At 35.7% G+C, this 23,533-nt stretch overlaps 1 protein-coding gene and 1 long non-coding RNA gene across 2 annotated transcripts; one reads left to right on the plus strand and one right to left on the minus strand.

The window, feature by feature from the left end:
- The first annotated feature begins 9,101 nt into the window (after positions 1–9,101).
- Positions 9,102–12,362, plus strand: LOC126716390 (uncharacterized). Its single transcript, XR_007652103.1, has 3 exons — positions 9,102–9,147; positions 9,241–9,287; positions 12,275–12,362. It is a non-coding gene; the product is annotated as an uncharacterized LOC126716390 (long non-coding RNA).
- Positions 12,363–19,809: 7,447 nt separating this feature from the next.
- On the minus strand, positions 19,810–21,322 carry LOC126717909 (pentatricopeptide repeat-containing protein At1g61870, mitochondrial-like). Its single transcript, XM_050419889.1, has one exon. It carries the CDS (start codon positions 21,276–21,278, stop codon positions 20,073–20,075), a length of 1,206 nt encoding a protein of 401 aa, XP_050275846.1. The 5' UTR covers positions 21,279–21,322; the 3' UTR covers positions 19,810–20,072.
- Between the last annotated feature and the right edge of the window lie 2,211 nt (positions 21,323–23,533).

A 23,533-nucleotide genomic window follows, 5' to 3' on the forward strand; every position in this document is an offset into this window, starting at 1 on the left:
ATAACACAATATCCATGTCTACCTAAATAAGTTGTAGAAATTAAATTCTTATGAACATTAGGTACATATATGCAGTCTTCTAATATTAAAACCCTAAAACCAAAGCATAAATTAAACATTCCAACAGCTACAACTGGAATTTTGCTCTCATTAGCCAAAGTAAGAAACAATTCCCCTTTATTCAGCCTTCTGGGCTCCTAAAACCCCTACAAAGTATTGCAGATATGATTAATACAACCTGAATCCACACACCAAGAATCCGTGGTATTATTTACTAAACAAGTTTCAAGAAGGAATGATCTCATCACACCTTTATTCTTGCCTGTTATGAATTTTGGACAGTTCCTCTTCCAATGACCTTTCTCACCACAATGGAAACATTTTCCTTTGGTGTAGTCCTTTACCTTTTTCTTTCCATTATTGGCAACTCCTAAGGCAAGTTGTTTGCCATCTTATTTGGTGAAGTCCTTTTTCTTCTTACCACCCTTGCCTTTCAACTTAGGCTTAGAAGAGGAAGCTTCAGCCATATTAGTATTAACACTGGCTGTCCCAAGAATGCCTTTCGCTGCCACTAATTCATTCATTAATTCAGACAAGGTATAAATCTTTTTGTTTATATTATAATTAAGCCTGAATTCTTTGAATGATTCTAGCAAGGATTAGAATATCATATCCTCTTGGGATTTTCCATCAATGTCGGCACCTAAAACCTCTAGTGTATTTAGATAAGAGATCATCTTAAGACAATGGTCTCTTATTGGAGTCCCTTAAGTCATTTTGGTATTCAGGATAAGCCTCATAGTGCCTTGACTAGCTAAGCGGCATTGCTCACCAAACATCTCATTCAAACTTAACATTATGTCCGAAGCTAGTTCCACATCCTGCATTTGATGTTGTAGAACATTTGAAATAGATGCTAGGATATAGCACTTAGCCATCTCATTATATTTCTGCCAACGATCATATTGTTGTTTTTCCTTATAAGGAACATCTAATGAAGGAAATTTTGAACATGGTTTATTAAGCACATATTTATGCTCTTCAACAATAAGAACGATGTCTAAGTTTCTTTTCCAGTCAACATAGTTGGATTCAGTCAATTTGTTTTGATTAAAAATAGTAACAAGTAGACTAAAAGATGCTATGATTAAATCTAAAAACAATAAACGTGAATATAATAAGTAAATTGGACATTATCAATTTAGCATATAAACATATAGTATGGAACCTTAATAAAACCATAATATAAAAATATGCAACGACAACCCAATCCCATATTCAATATCCTTCAGCATAGAGTGAACATTAAATACTATGATTGATTGAAAATATCTTTCATTACTAGTGTTGTCTTGATAACTCTTACCAAACACTAATAATATGTCGTTATTCATTTAGCTTTTAAATAATAATAGTAAGAACTCAACATAGAGGATTCTATAATATTTAGTCTAGTATACACCATTACCTAGAGTCATGTGTAGCCACATTTCATCTACCAACAAAAGTTTAATCTAGTAGTACCATGATACAAAACACCCTCTGCATGGAATGCAAGGCTCAAGCCCAAGATGAGGTGTTTGCTCATACAACTATAAACCTGGAAGTTCAATCTTGTAGTACTATGAAATAAACACCCTTCGCATGGAATGCAAGGCTTGAGGCCAAGACAAGGTGCCTACTTCACACTACTATGAACTAGTAATGGAGTCTATGAGATTCAACCTTGAATCTCTCTCCCACTAGAAATTTTAAAAGAAAGGTTTTTATTTAGAAAACATGTGTAATCTCATCACACATGGCTTTGCACTTCATCAATGTTTTAACACTTGGTGAAATTTCAAAAACAGTACGTTTGATTGGTCGAAAGTATTTCTCGATCAATTGAAAAATTGAAGAAATTCATCACAAAGTCTCTAGATGACTCGATCTATTCTTGATTCCTGTTCGATTGATCGAAAAGAACATTCGATCGATCGAAAGGAATTCTCAAATGATTGAAAAATTGAAGAAATTCATCACAAAGTCTCTGCCTAAATCGATCGGTTCTCAATTCTTGTTCAATTAATCGAAAGAAATTCTCAATCAATCGAGACTCGTGAAACTAAATTTTTTTAAGTTTTTCTGGTAACCGTTTTTGACATTTCACTTGAACAAAACACAATCCCATGATAATAACAAAATGAGATTGAGATCAAAACTGAATTTCATTGATGCTATAATCTTAAAGTTCAATACGACATAGTTAAAATCAAACTTAAACAACATCATAACATCAATATCAGTTTTATCAGACATTAATTCTAAAACTAAGCTATGTAGAAAAATTACTGCAAAATTTTCAAAAACCATGACAATAGTTTTCTTTGATTCTAAAACTCACTCAACATGTTATACAAACATGAGATTGAAGACCACTCTGATACCATTGTTGGGAAAACATATGGAAAAAACAGTTTTGTATCTCATACAAAAACACACAACGGAAATAAACTAATCTACTTCATTCGTGTGAGATAGCATGTAACATCTGAATTTTAGAAGCAAAGAACAAGAAGGCGTACCTTGATGCAGCGAAATTCAAAACAAATGAAGATTGAACTTGGGAAGACTTTCAATCTTCACTCCAATTCCACAATGTGCCTAAGATGTATGGTCTCTCAATCAGTTCTATATGTACTTGTTCAAGAGAATAACCAAGTGTCTTGACAAAAACTGAATGATTCTCTTTTTAATCATATGTATATCTTTCTGCACTTGACATTTATTTTATTTAATAACTCTTATTAAATAAATAATTGATTATCTAATTAGGTAAACATTTTGGGCTAGCCCAATTGAGCTTTAGTGCATGGCTTGGAGTTGGACTAAAAGGAATAAATAAGGCTCTAACTCCAATGGGCTTTGGACTTATTTGTCAACTCTTGACAAATCCAAAGTTACCATTAATTATATTTAATAACACTATATAAATATAATTGCACTCTAGGCCTTATTAATAAATTATATCTCAGAACTTTATTAAACATTTAATCCCCTCATGAAAATATTCGTAGTAATACAAAACCATAATGTGTAACTGTCACTTTGAAAATTACTATTTCTTGATCCTTGAGTACTCGGTTTAATCCTTTAAGTTATTCATATATATATATATATATATATATATATATTATGAAATCTAGTTTCATAAAATATAAACTTTAATAACTCTTTACTAAAGTGGTTAGGTTTAACACTCTGAATAATCAAACTCATTAAACTTATCTCAAGGAAATATTTTATATCTCTATAAAGAGATTATGAATTCCATCTTGAGAATATGTGTTCCTTCAACATTATGTGTGGTTACCCAACATACTAAGATTTTGACCATTTGTTTAGATCTCACTCCTGATATATTAAAGCAACCTACATTTCATGATCGGGTTCATTATTCTCTCATGATTGAGAGTTTATGTAAATGAAAGTCGTGAGATTTATTATTCATTTGACAGTCGTTAATAGAATAATAAATCTCACAGCGATCTAATTCAATATGTCTTGTACACTTAAAACATATTAACATATCAACTAGAAGTCTTCACTTCCATAATTAAGACAAATCATCTTAATTGACATGTTATAGTCTTCGTAGATGAAATACCCAATTTCATCACTAACTACGAACTAAGATTTTGAGTTTACAAAGAATTTGTGATTTATATCTTCTGTGACTAAATCACATACTATGCATCTCAAGAATTATATGATAATGTCCAAATATTCATGTTACCATTATTTTAAATAATAATAAAACAACTTTATTACATATAACATAATGTCATACATAGCATACAATAGGATTTTAGGGCACTAATCCTAACAAATCAAACAAACGAATTGCTCTTATGAGTTAAAAGGATACATATCTGTGGTGTCCATTTGGGGCTCTTGCCTTAAACTTCTCCGGGTGGTTGTCGCCTCTAGGTAGTTTCTATCTCTATGTCAATCTCTTCTAATTTGGCGAGGCTTTTGCCTCTATGTGACTTCTATCTCTATCTCAATCTTTTCATTTTTGGGTGGCTTGCGCCTCGATTCTGGTGTACATGTTCAATTCCAAGAAGGATATGTACTCAAGTTCCGTATTCTTCTTTTCTCTTTTTGTCTTGAGGATCTATGCCAGCATATTCAATTCCCAAAGGATATGTGCATAAGTTCTATATTCTTCTTTTCTCTTCTTGTCTTGGGGATCTATGCCTGCATATTCAATTTCCAATGAATATATGCACAAGTGTGGTGATGATTTTGAACAAAAAGCTCACTCGAGGGGATCCCCAACATGCATAGGCTTTCTTGGTAATTCTGACTCACGAGGGAGTTTTCTGGGTAGCTTTTGACTTATGAGGACGTCTCTAATGATGCAGGATCCACTGGGGAAGATCCTTACTTTATGATTCACTAGGGAGTTGGTGTCAGTTCTAACTTAGGAAGGAGCTTCTTTGGTAATACTCGACTTATTAAGGAGAATTCTTTTCCTTGTAACCCACGAGGGGGTTATCTTGGTGCTTTGGACCCACAGGGAGGTCCTCAAATTCACTTGGAGAAAGTTTTTCTATATGTGACTCACTAGGGAGTTGGTGGATGGTTTTAACTCACAGGGGAGTTTCCTTAGTGATTTCTAATCCACTGGGGATGCTTTTAGGATACTTCTAATCCACTAAGGAATGCTTTCAGGATCCTCGTGTCTTTCAACCTATTGAAGGTATTTCTGTCACTGTAGTGTTTCTTTGTAACATTCTTGATAATCCATGGTCCACTTGAATTTTTTTCTTGCATTTCCCATTTGCCAGGAGTCCACTAGGGATTTTTTTTTTTTTTTTGCTAAACTTCACTTAGTTAGTGGGAGGCCTAAATTACACATAGTTTAGTCATCAGATGCCTTCTTGCCTCTTGATTTTTCTTTAACGGTTACTAACCAATTCTTTTTCTTCTTCATGTTCCTCATCTCTTCACATTCTCTCTAACTATTCAACTTCCATTTTCTCTCTATGAAAACCTCTGCCCTTTCTTCATCTCTTCATCTCTTACAATCTGAAATTGTCGTTTTCTCCCAAACTTTCTTATCTTTTCTAATGGCACCAAAGACCAAGACCAAGAAAACCTCCTATGTAATTTCTGGTGAAGTCTTCAATCTCACCCACTAGGATGGAGCCATAAGGCTAACGAAGTCTGCTCCACTGACTTTCAGGCCACAAAACCACCTTTCAAAGGGTGCACAGACTAGATTGATAAGTTTTTCAAACTTTTCTTATTTTCAAGTTTTGCTTTTGATCTTCTGTTTTAATCTATTTTTGGACTTGTAAATGCTTAGGTTTTGTTGTGGGATGGGTCTAGATGAGATCCTGATGTCCTAGGAGGGGTAGGAACATGTTTATGATGAGTTTGATTCATAGCATGCTGAAACTGTCAAAGGAACCATTTGCATGTGTTCATGCGTGCCCAAGTAGTCTTCATGCATACGCATCCACTTTTCGTGCGTACGCATTTATGTTCATCAATTCATTATGGACACATGCCTTAACATGCATATGCATGGAGGGACCCTGCGTATGCATACACAAGTCCTACGTGCACATGTAGGCACTCAGAAACCTTAATTTTGTCTAGTTTAATTTTTTTTTTCACGTATTTTCCTTATCCAATCATGATTCTTATGCTCTTTTTCATCTTTTTTTCAATTCTTACCGCCTTTCACGGGTAGGGGTAGTACTAGCCATATCTCTTTGTGGTATAGGGTCTTGACCAAAGATACAAAGGCCTTGGTACACACAGCCAGCTTCAAGCCTTTCATACATTAGCTTCTTAAGGGTTTTGCGAGTGGCATTTTGGTGCAAATGCTAGTTGAGAAGTGGTGGGATACTACCCATACCTTTCACATTGCTGAGAGGGAGATGACGATGACTCCCCATGACTTCCATCAGATGACGGGTCTAAGATTCGATGTGCCCCACATTGATCTAGAGGGTGAGTCAGGCATTTAGCTGGGCGTAGTCTTACTGGGGCACAGGTACTCATGCGAAAGCATTTGCTATTTCGATCTAGGGGCGGGCTATAGGCCTTATTCTCAAGCGATGACGAATGATTGTGCCCTGATGGCTTGCACATTCTTGCTGTATCTGTTGGGCGAAATCTTTTCGCCAATGGAAAGCAAATAGTGTCCTTGAGGTGGCTTGCCCTCTTTCGCAACTTTGGGCATGCACAAGAGGCAAATTAGGGCTAGGCTTGTCTTGCCTACCTCTATTTGGTCATAGATACTTGAGTCAAGGGACTCTACGTCAGCTGGTGGTGCCTTGGAAGCTCCTTGAGGTTAGACCCTTTTCTTTTTCTTATGTAGTTTTACAAAGTGTACTTCATACTCTTGCAAAATGTATTTGTTCATATGTCATCTAGGTATACAAACTGCATTTCATGCTTTTGCAAACTGTTCCTTACTTCCTTGCAAACTATCATCTTGCAAACTATATTGTGCTCTTTTCTTTGTAGTGTTGGGCCTTGAACTGTGGCCTCGTCACCCGTGGTGCAGATGTGGACCTAAAGAACCGCCCTTCAATTCGGGCTCATCTCAATAACCTCTCCTCTGAAGATGTGAGTAAAATTCTTCTTTCTTAGTTGTCATTGCATATTTCAAAGGTTTTCTCTCTAACCATGAGTGCTTTTTACAGATCACTTGGGGATCTTGAGTGGGTGTTCCTCCCGATGTTGACCTTAGTTTGGAGGCGACTGTCATTATCTCTTCTGCAGCCACCCAACCCTTGGAAGGTGCTGGTTTGAGGGTTCTCTACTTGCTTGTAAGATCTTCTTATTAGCTGGCGGGTGTGGACATGCCTCAGGTTCTAATGGATCCTCCTCCGTTCATGCTTGACACGCTCTCGATGACTGATGCTGAGTATCAGCTGAGGAGGAATGACATTCCCCATGCTAAGCAGCTTGTGGGTAATCTTGACTAGGTGGAGTTTAGTGAGACTTGCCTCCCACCTTCCTTATCGGAGTATGTATCCTCTCTCTTTCATCTTTCTCTTCTCTTTATCTTGCATGTGATGATGCTCAAATGTAGTGATCATGCCAAGATGTGGCTGGTCTTGTCGCAAGTGGCCCCATTGACCCTCCCCACTTGCCTTGGTCAGTTTACACTTATAATCCTGATGGCTTTTCTCGGGAACACCCTGTGGGACGTAACCCGAATGTCATGGGTTATCCCTTCCCTCCGAGTACATGAGCAATGAGTTCTTTTTATCCTTGTCTTCCTTCTCTTTCTTTTTTTCCTTCTTTTCTTCTGCATCCCATGAGCTTGTCTTAACACTATCTTTTTTTTCAAATCTAGCCCATTGTGGCAGAGCACAAGAAGCTTGTTTGGCTTGCTGGGAACCTCAAGTTGGAGGTGATCGAGTATTCTAGGTAGATTTACGGGCCTAAAGGGTATGCCCACCCTAGTGATGATGATGATGATGATGATGATGATAATGGTGGTGGTGGTGGTGGTGGTGGGGACCCTTAGACAACTCCGAGCTATTGGCCAAAGAAGAGGCACTACCAATGATGATCCTACATTTCAAACACATAGACACAAACACAGACACAAACAACATAGCATATTTCTAGTTTTCTTTTCTTCTTTTTTTAGCATATATATCTTTTGCTCTTTAGATTTTATTTGAGACATTGGTTTTTATTTTAAGAACATCTTTATATTTCTTGCTTTTATTTTAGGACATGTACTTATTTTACAACTCATGGGAACTTTGGATATATGTGTATTTTATTCCCTCTCGCTTTTCCTTTTCTTTTTCTCTTTGATGTGTGACAATTTGAGCTTGAATCTGCCTTGAGTATTCCCTTAGGCCATAGGAGTTATGAGAGAAGCCTTAGTAAGGAAATCACACTCCAAATAAGAAAGGGAATCTGAAACCCTAATGACCCTATACAAGAATACGTGCGCTTGCATATGTAGGCATTGACCATGCGTATGCATCTAGGACCATGCGCACGCATGCCGTTAGACAAAAAAACCCTAGCCAACTTCTTTCACTATAAAACAGCCATGGGATGCTTCCAAACCTTCATAAAACGTGGTTTAAACCAAGGAAACATTCTGTAAGGTGCCCAATGGCAAAATTCACTCCTTTGGAGGTCTTGATGTGGATTAAGAAGCTTAACCTTAACTTCAAAGATGCTCTCATCCCTCTTGGTCTTTTTTGTATTTCTTTCTTCCATCAAATAAAAGTGAATGAGCCTCTTCTACATGCTGCCACTGAATTTTGGATCCCTACTCGACATGTTTTTCATTTTGGATCCCTAGTTTAAATGTAGATAACTTGTCTTACATAGTTTTTGAAACCCTAGCATATGCACGCTTGCACATATATGTGCATGCATGCAAGTGTATGTGCACGCATTTTAAGCACACATACAGAGAGCACATGTATGCAGAGCTTGAGCATGCATACGCATATGCATGTATGCATACGCACACTCTAGGGTTTTCAATGCCTTTCTTTTCCAACCTTAGGCTTTAGAATTCTAACATCATTAGGGAATGGGGGCCCGAGTTGTAAAGGGTACAAAATGCGATATCTACAACCCTTTATATCTCTTGTTTATTCAACCATATATCTTGTGTTCATCTAACTTTAAAGGAAAAATAAAAGGTGTAAAATTGAGTGGGTGCCACTATTTTGTCTAACTGGGAATTAATCCTATTGATTATTTACTCCCCCAATTCCATGAAGTAGGTGAAACATTCTGATCTTCCTTTCTTACACTAGCAAAAAGCAAACTAAGAAGATCCAAGGAAATGTCCTCACTTTCATCTTATGCTCTATTTGTTTTGCTGGAAAACCTTCTATATAAATAGTTTTCCACATTTTTTAGCACTTGGTAATACACAAAAAAAAAAAAAAAAAAGGTCAATGGAAAACTATCTTTAGTCAACAAAAAACTCTAATAAAAATAAGGCTTATTTTCTATTAGATGTTTTCAATTTTTTTTTTTGAAAACAATCTCTCTCTCACGCATCACATCTCCTATAAATATCATATTTTTCTTTAACCTTTATAGTCGTGGGAAATTGAAATTATTTTGGTGCCTACTCTCTCTCACAATCTCACGGTAAGCTTTCTCAGTTTTCTCTGTTCCCTATGCTTTTTATCTCCTCTCATACTCTCACTATCTCTCCCCCTTTGGTCTCTCCTCTTTCCACAGATTTCTCTTTATTTGTCTCTCACGGTCAACAACTCTTCCTTGCAAAGGTATTTATTTCATTCCTCTCTACCAAAACCCCAATTTTATTAGATAATCAGTGTTCTTGTTTGGTGTTTTTTTTTTCCAATGTTGTGTTAGTGGTTTTTGAGGGTTTAGTTGTGTTTAACTCTCTGTTTTTATTTTATTTCTATTTGTATATGTTGGTTGTACACATATTTGATTGAAGGAATCAAGGGAGGATGGCTAGGATAGGGTGGGTTTTATTTGAGCTTGGTTTTATTTCTTCTCGATTTGATGGATTCCTGTCTAGACTACTGCAGAATTTTGAGCTTGCTTTTATTTTTTCTCACTGTGAATTATGCAGATTATGTAATGCCCTATTAGTAATATTAGATTCCTGTCTTAATGTCTGGGGAATTAAAATTATTAAAGTTTTTTTTTTTTTTTTTGGGTCCTTGTTTTGAGAAAATTACTCAACTGCCAATAGGAAACTGGGGGATGAACTGACTCGAACATGTCAACACAGCAACGAGTATAGAGAAAATGTCCCTCCTTCACCAAACAAAGTAACATCTCCATATTAGATTCATGTCTTAAGGTCTGGGGAATTAGAAATATTAAAGAGTTTTTTATTTTATTGTTGTTGTCGTTCTTGTATTGAGAAAGTTCCTCATCTGCTAATTGGAAATTGGGACTCAAGCATGACAACACAGCAACAAGGAGCAAATGTCCTTCCTTCACCATCTATTCCCCTGTCAATTTTTAGCCTTTAATAACAAACTCTAGAGTTATTGTTTCTAGTACTTATGGAGTGATGATTTTATTACCTTTTAGTTTAGTCTCATCAAATTTAAAGTGGACAGTTTTTTATGAAGTGTTTTCTTTAAGTACTTGTATTATATGAGTGCTTTCTTTAAGTACACATTTAATTCATAATCATAATTTTTTTTTTTTTTTTGGGAATATAGATGGATAACCCATCACTTCCTGCTGCCATAATGGGGGCAACTACATTCGTTATTGCTTTGGGTGTTGTTCTTTTGAAAGGGCTGAGATTTAGGAGAGTTAGACCTAGAGAACCTCATGTCAATTGAGAGTATGAAAGAGAGACATATATGAATGATATTCTTTGCAGAGATGATACGCATTGTCTCTATAATATAAGGATGAGACCCATTGCTTTTTATGCGCTATGTAAAAAATTTTAAGTGAGAATCTACTTCAAGAGACCATTCATATGTCCATTAAAGAACAAGTTTTAATTTTTTTACACACTATTGGGCATGATGTGAGATTTTGAGTTGTTGGTGGGAGGTTTTGTAGATCAGTTGAGACAGTGCACCGATACTTTAGGCATGTCTTTAGAGCAGTTTTGCAATTATAAAAACACATGATTAGAGAACCTGACAAACATACACCCTTGGAGATAAGAAATAGCAGTAGGTTTAACCCCTATTTCAAGGTAAATTCCAAAGGCTTTCATTTTCCATATTTTTATACGTATAAAGATATAAGATAAATGTAATTTATATTGGTTGTAATTAGGATTGTGTGGGAGCTATTGATGGAACTCATGTTCATGCACCTGTTCCAATTTAAATACAAGGAAGGTTTCATAGTTGAAAAGATGGTACAACACAAAATGTCCTCACTGCTACTACCTTTGACTTAAAATTCACTTATGTATTAGCTGGTTGGAAAGGAAGTGCACATGATTCACATGTCTTAAATGACACACTCTCTAGGCAAAGGGGTTAAAAATTCTTGAAGGTATTAGAGGAGTAGAAAGTGATTTTATTATGGATAATAGCTTTTGGAGTGATTTCTTTTTCTTTCGACTATAAATGTGTAGGTAAATATTATCTTGGTGATGTTGGTTATGAAGTTCGGAAAGGAATTATATCCCTTTATCGTGGTATTCGTTACCAATTGAAAGAGTTTACTGATAACCCGCCAAGAAATGACAAAGAATTATTCAATCTTCGCCGTTCTTCTTTACCCACTAGCATAGAGCGTTATTTTTGGGTTTTGAAGAACCATTTTCATGTGTTAGATGCAAAACCTTTTTGGTCATTCCCAACACAAGTGGATGTAGCCTTAGCTTGTTTCATAATTCACAATCACATAATAGGAGTTGACCCTTTAGACTTAATTATGAGAAATGGGCTTCATGGTAGTCTTCATGCAAATGAAAATACAAGTAGAAGAGTCCAACAATCACAAAGGGAAGTCCAAGAAGAAAATAGAGAATGGGTTCAGAAACGAGATGATATTTGTTGTGACATGTGGGAGGATTATAATGCTGTGGAGTGAGTTGGCTGTGTAATGGATTTTTTTTGGTTTCATATTTTCAAGACTTCTATGTTACAATTATTTTTGTTTGTCGTGGACATCCCCAATTCATATTTTGTATTGAATATTATTTATATTATTCTTTCATTTTGTCTCTTTTTCTTTTTCTTTTTTCCTTTTTTTTTTTTTTTTTTGTGAATATCATTGTAATAGAATTGTAATGAGAAATAAAAAGGATACTCAAAAGGTCAAGGACACCAAGACTAACTTCAGGTGGTCACGACCAATGCGGAATTTATTACTTGAGATACTTGCAGATGAGGCTCTTCATGGAAATAAGCAATCGATCACATTTAAACATGCACCATATGCAAAAGTAGCTGAAGCAATTACTGAGAAATTTATGATTGAATGTGCTCCAAAGCATGTGGAACATTGCTTTAAAACCGTCAAAACCAATTGGAATACAATTGCATTGCTTCGTGATAAGAAAAGCGGGTTTGGATGGAATGATGATTTGAAAATAATCACAAGTTATAGGGCAGTGTATGATGAAGAAGTTGAGGTAAAAAACTTTTATTATTTTTATTTTATAGGTAGAGACTTTTTAGTTTGTATCATTGTAAAGTTTAAATGTTTTCACTACTCTTATTGCTCTCATAATAGTTTATGACTCTTTTCCTTTTCTATTTTTTATTTTTTATTTTTTATTATAATTGTTTCTTTTCCTTTCTTTACATAGGTACATCCCAATCATGTACAATTTCTAAACAAGAAAATTGAGATGTTTGCTGAGATGGCTTAAATTATGGATAAGGATACAGCTACAGGAGGTTTTTCCAAGAGAGTTGGTGATATAGGTGTAGAAGCATTAGATGACTCACTTCCGCTTGTTGATGCTGATGTTGATGACGTATCCAAAAAAAAGCAAGTTGATCCCTCACATGTGACCTCAAATGAAACAAGGTCTCACAAGAAACGAAGTCATGCTACTATGATTGAAGATGTTGTTTACCAAGATTTGTCTATACAACTTGGTAAGGTTGCTTCTGCAATAGAAAAGATTTCTAAAATTCAACTAAATTTTGATAGTCTTTATGAATAAGTTATGAAGATGGACGGGTTTGAAGTAAATATGCTTGCGTTTGCATTTGACCATTTGAATGGGGATGAAAAACAAGTAAGGTCATTCATGTTGAAAAATGACAAGCTCTGTGGACAATGGCTGCAGAACTTCTTTGACAATTATTTAAGCCAATTTTGATTATATTGGTGCATTTTTGTTAGAATTTAGGTGTTTCTATTTGGAGAATTTGGCATTTTGATATTTATCAAACTATTTGGTGTCTGGTTTGTAGGTTTCTAGATCATTTAATGGGCATTGGTTTGCAACTTTCAGTCCTTTTGTTTCGTAGGCATGTGGAACTGGATGCAACTTTCAGTCCTTTTGTTGGCTAAAAATCATTCTAATTTGGAATCATTGGTTTGCCATTGTTACTAGTGGATATTGATTGCTACTTGACCATGGTATCAAAAAATAAAATAAATAAAAAAATAAAAAATTAGACTGTCAGTCTTTGAGATAACTTCCTGCTACTAGACCAGGTTTGACTGAATTGATCCAGTCATACGTAGAATTAAGAGTCAAGATTACGTGAAACAAATTAATGCAAGACACTCTTGTTCATTGCTGAAGCTTAGATTTATACAATTTACAATGTTATAGTAGTTTAAGCGCCAGTTTCAACCAAGAACTAGTTCGAGTCAGCACAATGCAGTTTTTTACCTTCAATACGGGTAGTTTTTTTTTTTTTTTTTTCTTCTCTTTCCCCTGTTTTTGGTATGCTGGAAGAGGGTACATACTGTGTAATACGACTTATATCAATAAAATTTTCTATCTCTTACCTCAAAAAAAGGGTAGAATCTAATACATTTCAATGTATTTTATGTTGGTTTTAAGCACTTACCAAACACCGAAAAATGAGATAATTTTTCAAAAAATGTTTGTAAATACCAAACACTAGAAAACACTCTCAAACCCATTTTTAAGGTCGTTACCATACACCGGAAAATAAGATAATTTTTCAAAAAATATTCTCTGAAAAATGACCAATTTTCCAGAAAACATTAATGCTGAAACAAACAGAGCATTAGGCTTCACCGCCTAGAATTTCCCTGCAAACCCTAGGCATCACCATCTAGGGGCGTTTGGCATCACCACCAAACAGACAAAACAAAGGAGGTAACATTTCTCAACTCATAATAATATTATTCTTATTCAAATTCAACTCCCTTTCACCGTTGAGGGAGTATTAGTTAAATAGGGCTTCGGAGATCACACCAATATGGAAAATATCTAATTTAAATCCCTAAAAACCCTCAACATTAATAACCAAGTTCAAATTCAAAAACAATATTAATTGCAAATTAATCTTGGTTTCCTGCATCAACTCACCTAAAGTGAACTATGGAAATTGCTTAAGATATAAGTTCTAACAAACAATCAAAAATTAATTTAAGAGAATACCCAAGAAACCGCTTTGGTCTAGCACTCAAAATCATTTAGACATAACATTTGTCATCTACTGTACAGGTTGAGTGAGAAATCTAGGTTAACAAATCAGATTTTTCCTAGGAAATTTATCCTTTGCAATAATAAATCTGTTTTCATCTCAATTCCAAGAGGAGAAAAAAAAAATTATAAAAAGATTGTTACATAATTTGCTTGATAAAAGACTTGACTACAAAACAAAGTTTTGCAACCCAATCAATACTCCTTTTATTGTGAATATCTTTTCTTTTTCATAGCTCCAAACTTGTCAACCGAAAATCTAAGTCAATTACAAGACAACTTAAATTGAAATCAATGTTCCAAAAAAAAAGTCCACACGTTACTTTTCCCTTCTTCTGCCTTAATTCTATTGGTTTTTTTTTTTTTTTTCCCCAGAATTTTACAAAGAAAACGTGGAAAGCACAGCTGCGACTGATTATAAAATGAGGCTAAGGTTTGTCCATTCCTCAGCTTTATTTAATTACACTTGTGCCCCAAGGTTTAAGCTATTAGCCTAAGATTCTTGAAACAATTAAGAGACACAACCTAAAAGATCCAATTTGTTACTATGTCACAAATAATATTTTTCTTAGTGTCCACATGACTCTCTTCTGTTCTTTTTTCATTATTATTTTTAACATCAACTTTAGGATTTAATCATTCCTATTTAAATCCTAACCTAATACTAATTTATCAAGTCCTAACCTAAGACTAATTTATCATACAATTTTATTGAGAACAGATGCACAATCCACCAAAGAATTCACTCTGTTGTGACTCTAGGAAACAGCTACTCAGCACTCTTACCAATATTACAACCCACCCTTCTACCAACTCATTAGACCTATGTACTCTTTGGCTAATATGAAAAATTGCCTTTACTAAAACCAGCTACATTCCCTCCATCAAGTAAGTCTTCCTCACTATTGAGGACCTGATCCCATAAGGGTTATTTTGGTCTTTTACCTTCTTCATCAACATATTCCTCAGAATCCACATCATAGTCACCCGCAGCATCACACTCCTCATCAATTAATCCATATTGCTCATCACCACTAACAACCATAACACACAATTCTTCAACCACTTGCCTCCTTTATATCTACCCTTAACACCCACACCCCCCCCCCCCCCCCCCCCTTCCTCTCTTCCCTTTCTTCTCTCAGTTGAACACTTTTATTTCCTTTTCTCTAAGTATAAAAACAGTGACACCAAATTGGGCAGGGGTTAGCAATAGATAGTACTACAACTGGCAAACCTTGATGACAGTCAACCATTTTCAATACATCTTGGTCCTTTTTATTTTATTTTTTGACACCAAACCATCATCAAGACTCTTATATAAAATTCCTTATAATAAATTAAATTACCATGCATGTACCCATATGATTTCAACATACCCTATGTTGGCAGCTTTTTTGAGCTTGGCCAATGTTGGTCATTGGAGGGTTGGCTTGCTCTCCCAGGTTAATTTTTGGGAGTCAAGCCCAAAACTAGACATCAATCCAAAGAAGACCGATGTTTACTGGTGCACTTTCATGTCCTCCAAAAAAAAAAAAAAAAAAAGAAGAACAATGATGTGAAAAAATATAGTAAAGATAGTGAATGATCTTTAATTTATGTCTAGTGCTAAAGTGAAAGACAGAATTGTATAGGTACAGCAATAAAATGTAAACAGGAAAAATGAATGTCCAACACTCCAACAGTAAGTTAAATAGAATAATGTAGGTCTAGTGGTGAGATAAATGTGAAACAAAACAGTTCTAGTGGTTAGTATGGTTGTGAGTCCAACTATAAAATATCAATAAAAAAAAAGTTCAATGATTAGTGGATCCAAAAATAGAGAAACAATAAACCATAACAAGTTTTTCCATGATAATTTCATATTGAAGGGGTAACCTTGAGTGTGATGGAGGGGAGTATTTAACCAACCACGCATGAGGATTAGTTGGGCAAGTCCCTTTGTTGTCACTAACATGGAAGGATATGGGTCTCCTTAATGAGAGGCTTTTACCATCCTTGAGAAGGGATTTTAGTGGATTGAAGTGAGGAAGAGAGTAATGATGTGTGGAAATAAGTGTATGCGATGTGTTTAGCCATAGGCAGCAGATGGCATGAGTTTTCTGAGTGCTTTTGATTCTGATGTGGAAATTAATTTCCAGACAGCTCTACTCTACTCTTCTCTACTCTTCCTCCATCCAATCAGACCATTAGTGTGCTTCTCAGTCCCTTTAAGTAAGGTTAAAGGGTCAAGTTTGAAAACAGAAAGTATGTAGGAAAAGGGGCTGAAAATTGAATGTGTATTGGTGGTTTTCCTCTTTTGGATAGCGAGTATTGATAGCCCACATAGTCCTTGGCTAGGCATGTCAGTGGGAAAGTTTGAGTCATTTGCTTGACTTTATATAAGTTGTGTTGATTGCTTCGGGTGTTCTCATTTTTACTTTGTTTAGATGGACAAATGCTTCCGGTGTTTTCTTTTCTATTTCTTTGTCAGATTTGCTTGATAGATGTAGTCTTAATACTTCTTAGTTCTGTTTGTTCACTTGCTTACCTTAGTACACAACCTATGTGCTTTGGCCTTCTTGTGTATGTTTTCCTATCAATGAAGCTTATTACTTATCAAAAAAAAAAAAGTTGTGCTGATTGCTGTGCAGGTATGTAAAGTCTTAAATCAGGCATTAAATGTCGATCAAACTAAAGAGACATGACCCACTTTCCAAAAGAGTGTTTGTGTGTTATGGACAATGAAAACACTGCTATGCACTACTCTTTCTATAACCTAGAAAGCTGTTGACGCATGCAATCTGGAATTTTATTATTGAGTGAGTGGAGAAAATAATAATTGATTAGAAGAAATTTAATCTTTTGAAGGATGGAAGGCTTACTGTTGTGAAGAATAAATAGTCTAGTCTTTTGACATATTTTTCTCATTTTACCATTCATATCCACATTGCTTGCAGAATGGGAAGCTAAAGCATGACTTCTTGTGGGACTTCTAGGGGGTTGGGAATTATGAAGTTTTTTTTTTGATAAGTAAAAGATATATTGATAAAAAAGGGGAACACCCTAGTGCACAGGAAGTGTACAAGGGAAAAGAAATCAAATACAAAAAATACAAGAGTCTAGGAAATCAATAAAAGAGGGGAAAGATTTATCTTGCAAAGCAAACAACCAATCCCTTAAAGTTCTAAAAAAGAGAAGCTTGAGGTCAGGAATAGAATTCTCAGTATCTTCAAAACATCTACTATTCCTCTCCCTCCAAAGACACCACAATAAGCAATGAGGAATGATGGACCAAATATAACCATTTCGATGACGACCAAAGCTGCCTTGCCAACACCATAACAGCCCCAGAACAGAGTGCGGCATAACCCAAGAAACTCCAAAAAGGCCCAAAACCATAGACCATAGATCCGAAGCAAAAGGACAATGAAGAAATAGATGGTCAACCGATTCATCATTTCTCTTACACATGTAGCACCAATCCAGAATCCACACCTTCCTTTTACGTAAATTATCAATCGTCAAGCATTTCCCTAAAGCAGCGGTCCAAACAAAGAAAGCTACTCTAGAGGGAATCTTTTGCTTTCATATACTTTTCCAAGGAAACCCAATGGAAGCGGTGCCAGCTAAAATTCTATAATAACCACTAACCAAGAAACCCTTAACTTTGTTAGGAATCCAACACATTTTATCCTCACCTCGCCCCCTTATATGCGAACCATAAATAGATGCCATGAAGTCGGACATAGACTCTAGATCCCGAGCATGCACACTCCTAATGAATCTCACATCCCAAAAGAGGACACCATGAGCGAACATCATAAGCTCAGCCACACTAGCATCCTTATTCCTACAAAATCTGAACAAGTCTGGAAATCTAACAGCAAGAGAAGTCTCTCCACACCACCGGTCTTGCCAAAATTTCACTCTAGATCCATCGCCAATATCATACATAATATGGTGAGAGAAAGAAGGCCATCCCTAACTGATATTTTTCCATAAACCAACACCATAAGGGCCAATCACAGCTCTGGAGAACCAGCCCCCCCACATACAACCATACTTTGTCTCTATCACTTGCCTCCAAAGGGCATCTACCTCAACCCCAAATCGCCAAAGCCACTTTCCAAGTAAAGCTTCATTGAAAAGTCTAATCTTCCTTATCCCTAAGCCACCCGCAGAAATAGGAGAACAAACGGTAGCCCATTTAACCAAATGGATTTTAGGATCCTCTCCAAGACTGCCCCACAAGAATTAAGCATTATTAGGACAATGGTTATGGAGATACAAAATGGGGTGAAATCATTTATGGAGATAGGTTATTGGCTAAAATTTGGTGACAGTGGGAGTCCGTGGAATATGAAGGGGATTAGAGGCTTTCATGTGATAGGTTTGTGTAAAGGTATCAGGAGTGGATGACAAGAAAAGTGCATTAAATTTATTGGAAGAGATGGTCAGAGAATTCACTGTTGGCATGATGCTTTAAATGGGGAAGGTAGACTGTATTGGAAGTGGTCATTGAGGTCCAATGTTTTTTAGATGTATTGACTCTTGAGGGGTTCGAGAACAAACAGACTTGTATCCATGATTTCTGTTCCATGGCAATAAATTATTTTTCAATATCTGAAATCTTTTTCAGGTGTCAATTATTAAATATAAATGAAGAAAAATGATCAAATTTCATAACTTAGTAGGGGAAAAAAAGAGGGAAATAAAAAAAGAATTTGGAAAATAAGAATTAAGATTCAGGTTACAACAAAGTTGAAGGTTCAATCATGGCAAAATATTGGAGAACCAAAAAATAAAAAAATAAAAATAAAAGCCATATCAGAAAGTTCAAGAGGGGAAACATGAGAGTGAGAGAGGACAGGACTCACCTGGCTATCTGGATCTGGCCTGCATTTGCAACCAAAGCTGGATCTAGCCTTGTGTCATATACCGAGAGATTTGAGGGGATGTGTATTATCTATTATGTTCAAAGACCTTTATATTTAGGTTTGCATTCACTTCAAGTGGCACTGTTCACTGCCCTTGTTTCTGAACTTTCAAAATTACTACTCCAATTCTCTCTATTTTGAATAGAAAAACAAGATTAAACTAAAAAGGTGTTTTCAGAAATCAACCCAAAAGAGGTCCTTTTTTCTCTAGATCACCAACCAAACACTTTCCCAACCCCATTTTTGTTACTGTTTTCACTAAATTTTTTTTTTTTTTGATAAATTACCATTTTCACTATAATTGAAATGGACTAAATCAAACTCCACCTAGTACTGTTAACCTGGTTCAACTGATTATCTTTCATTTAACTTTTATTCAGATTCAATCTTGGTTGGATGCTATAGACTGATTGTGAATAAAAAAGGAACAACCCATAACCATTAAAAATCTCATAGGATGAATTTAACATAAGACTAAAAAATATGTTCATATCTTCTTATTTTTGATAAATACTTTAAATGAAATTTTGTACAAGAAGCATCAGTTATTACTAAATTACTCTTAAAATATGTTTTATTTCAACTTCAGCTATTGAGCAGTCTAATTTCTATACAAGTTTAACATTCTTTTAATTTTCTTACCACGCTATTCCAAACTTCTTCTTAGTCCTAAACAATATTTCATAAGATTCTGAAAGACAACTAAATACACACACACACACAGAGTAATGCTAGACTGAAAACAAAAGGGTCATGTAATATACAGAATGCAACGCTCAATAGAACTTCTGAACACAAGGGAATAATAGATTCGAATTCCAATGACCATTGAACTAGTTCAAATTTGAAGCCTTAATCATGATACAAAAGAAACGAGCACAACTAGAAGTCTTCCAAAACTTGTATGGAGTACTAGCAGGGGACATGATCACATAAAAATAATAAAAAATTAAAAAAACTACAGGAAGCTGAGTTATACAAGTTACCGGTCAGTTCAATCCACTCCCATGAAATTGAAAAATATACTTTTTATTTGCCAAGCTACTGATCTACAAAGGAAGAGCAGCTTCAATTTTCCCCCAGGAATCCACAGCAGGCCCCTTAAGCCTTTTCTTCATCTTCTCAACAATCTCTTTCGCTTCCTCCCCTCTTGACATTTTCACCAACCCGTTAACCAGACCCTTCATTGCCTCAAAGGGCGGAATCCACCTCCTTCTTATAGTCTCTTTACACATTTCCAAAGCCAAATCAAACTCTCCCTCCTTAACCGCATTTCGTATCAAAGCATTATAAGGAAACGAACACGGTGAAACATAACCATCCCTCAACATACTCTCCAAAACCTTCTTGGCCGATTCCAAATCCCCTACCCTACAAAACCCATCAATGATAGTATCATAACTAACAGAATTTGGCTTCACGCCTTTGGAAACCATATCGTCCAACAACTTCTTAGCTCGAGCACACTCTTTGCTCTTGCAGAGTCTCGAAATCCTATAATTATAACTAGCCAAATTGAAGTCCAACCCTTTATTTAAAACCTCCTTCACAACCCCATCAAACCCAACCAAATCATTATTCTTCAAATAACCCTTTAACAAGACATTATAAGAATCAATATTGGGCAAAACCTTATTATCTTTCTCCATTATCTCAACCCAATTAAGCGCAGCCACAACATCATTATTTTCCTCAACAAAAGATTTCAAGACCAAATTATTAGACGCAATACCAGGAGTGACATTGAGTTTCAAAGGCAGAGTTTGAAAGAGATCACGAACCTGATCGAAGAGGCGATTGTTGAGGTGAGCGGTGAGGATGGCACAAAGGGATTTCTCGGAAAGTTGAGAAGAAGATTTGATGAGTTCGAGGGTGTTGATTGCGTGATCGAGCATGGCGGCGCTAGAGTAGAGCATGATGAGGCGGATGAAGAAGCCTTCGGAGTTGGGTGTTGGGTGGGATTGGAGGACGCGGTGAATGAGGTCAGGGCGATTCGCTCGAGCGAGTTTTCGGATGGAGAGGTGGTAGATAGGCCGGTGGCGTTGAAAGGTGGGGAAGTGGATGGATTTTTGGAGGATTTCGGCGAGTTTGTCTGGGTTTGATTCGGAGATAATGGCGGCTTTGGCAGCTCGGAATGAAGGGAAGGGTGGGGTTGGGGTTGGGGTTGGGGTGGTGGAGTAGAAGAGGGGTTTTGGTACGTCCACATTGCGGTTGAGGTGGATGAAGAGTCGACGGCTTTTGCTCAAACTGGCCATTTCTGAGGACAAGGACTTTTAGAGGGTTTAAGCAAAAGTCGAGTGATGTTGATTTTAACTAGGGCAGCTTATACGACAACCCCACTGGAAATTGACAAGTTGCAAAAGCATACTTTTTTTTTTTTTTTTAAGAGTTTCAACTTATGGGATCCGCTTTTGATAATAGTAGTTTTATATCATCAGATCAAGGCACTAATCAGTTTTTGGTGTAGGTGGAGATTGAACTTAGATCTCTTATTCAACCATCAGAAACTTTACTAGTTGAGCTAACTAGAACCTACTTGCAAAAGCATACATTGATGAGTTATAAAATGGGATGATAAAATAGATAAAATAAGTTTTTAGGGTGTAAAATAGAGACTGGTATGCATCCTAGGACCGGATGCTAGTGCTCTAAGAGAAATTTTTACAAGAAATTTGTCATTTGACTTTATTTTTGAAACAATTTGGTTAGTTGTCAAGTTTGCAAAACTATTTTTGCAAACTAGCATTTCAAGGCTTTGAAACTCGAGTTCAGTGAAGGAATCGAGTCTCTAAGCCTCGAGTTGCAAGTGGTGGAAATCTGATGTAGAAGAAAAAATCCACGTGGAAGTCTTCTGTCAAAAAACATTTGGGTTTATGCATGTTAGGGTATGGTCGTGGGTTCTACTTTTTCTTCTTCTTCTTTTGGGTTCTTCTTTTTCAAATCTTCTTCTTCTCCCCTTCCTCAATCTGCTTCTTATTCACGCTCTATGGAACTTGAGTTTTAGAGACTCGAGTTCTACGTGAATTATTTATCCACACTAGCTTGAAACTCGAGTCTGTAAGACTCGAGTTTCTTCACTGAACTCGAGCTTCTAAAGCTCAAGATGTTAGTTTGCTAAAATGTTTCGAAAACATATCAATTAATGAAATAGTTACTAAAATCATGTTTAATGACAAATTTCCCCGAAAATATTAACCCTTGTGTAGTCTTTGCATTATTGTCTAACAATGGCACCAAAGAAAGATGGGATATGGAAGGGCCTTAGGCCATTGCCTAATTTGCTTAGTGGAAGGAATTGTTGGTCCTGTATTTAGTAAGGTAATTAACAAAATAATTATCAACTACAAGTTTCCCATCTCTAGGAGAGATGATATGCAAGATTGGCTGGCAAGGGCAAAAGGTCCTCTCCAAGATAGACTTGAGAAGTGGCTATCACAAAACAAAGACTAGAATTTTTTTTTTCTTTTTTTGAGAGAGCAAGGACTAGACATAGAGACGAGTGGAAAAATACTTTCGTGATCCATCATTGATTATTTGAATGTTTTAATGATGCTTTGTGCTTACAAACGCTCCAAGCACCTTCATGAGATGTTGCAGCTGTCGCTTGGAGTATGTGAAGCAAGGGAGTCAATCTCGTACTAGAGGTTGTATTGGTTTGACCAGTGGAACGATATATTTCGATACCGGTTAATACCGGTGTACTGTTTCAGGTTTACCATTATTTTTTATATTTATAAATATAAATATATATATATATATATATATATATAATATAAAAGTTTACTATAAAATATTATCTCAATTCAGAATAAATTATTCATGGTTTTAGACTTTAGCATCAATTGAAAGAAGAAGAAAAAAACATAATATAAAAAATAGAAAACTTAATTGTTCATTGCATATTAAGCAAACAAATAATACTAATAAGTTAATACAAATAAGTTATCATTCTACCCTTACAAAAATTCAAAAATTACAAAACTAAAAATGAAAAAAGAAAAAATAAATGCTTTTTTTTTTTTTTTTTTTTTTTTTTTTTTTTTTTTTTTTTGTACCGACCTTAACGCCTGGTATCGGCCGGTAATGCCCGAAATCGACCGGTACATGGCCAATACTGTCAGTATTTAAACCGGTATAAAACGTTAGCATTTCGATATCAGTATACATACCAGCCGGTACCGGTACGGTATCGACCACCTTGATGTGAAGTCATTTATTTTGATGATATATTATAGCAAAAATATGCAAGACCACATTGAGAACTCATGGAAAGTCTTGTTTTTTTTGTTTTTTTGTTTTGGTTGGTTTTCCTTACAGTTTCCCTTTTTTCATTTTTCTCCCCTTCACTATATATCCCGACCCATCTGTTTTCTTATTCTTTCTATAGCAAAACATAGCAAAAATCAATCTCTCCCAAAAGGTAAAATATTATTTTGGTCTCTAAACTTTATCAAAAGCCTTTTTTTTTTTTCATGTCTAAACTTTAAGAAGTTCATTTTCATCCTTAAAC

Source organism: Quercus robur, chromosome 3 (assembly GCF_932294415.1).
Source record: "Quercus robur chromosome 3, dhQueRobu3.1, whole genome shotgun sequence".
Classification (NCBI taxonomy): Eukaryota; Viridiplantae; Streptophyta; class Magnoliopsida; order Fagales; family Fagaceae; genus Quercus; species Quercus robur.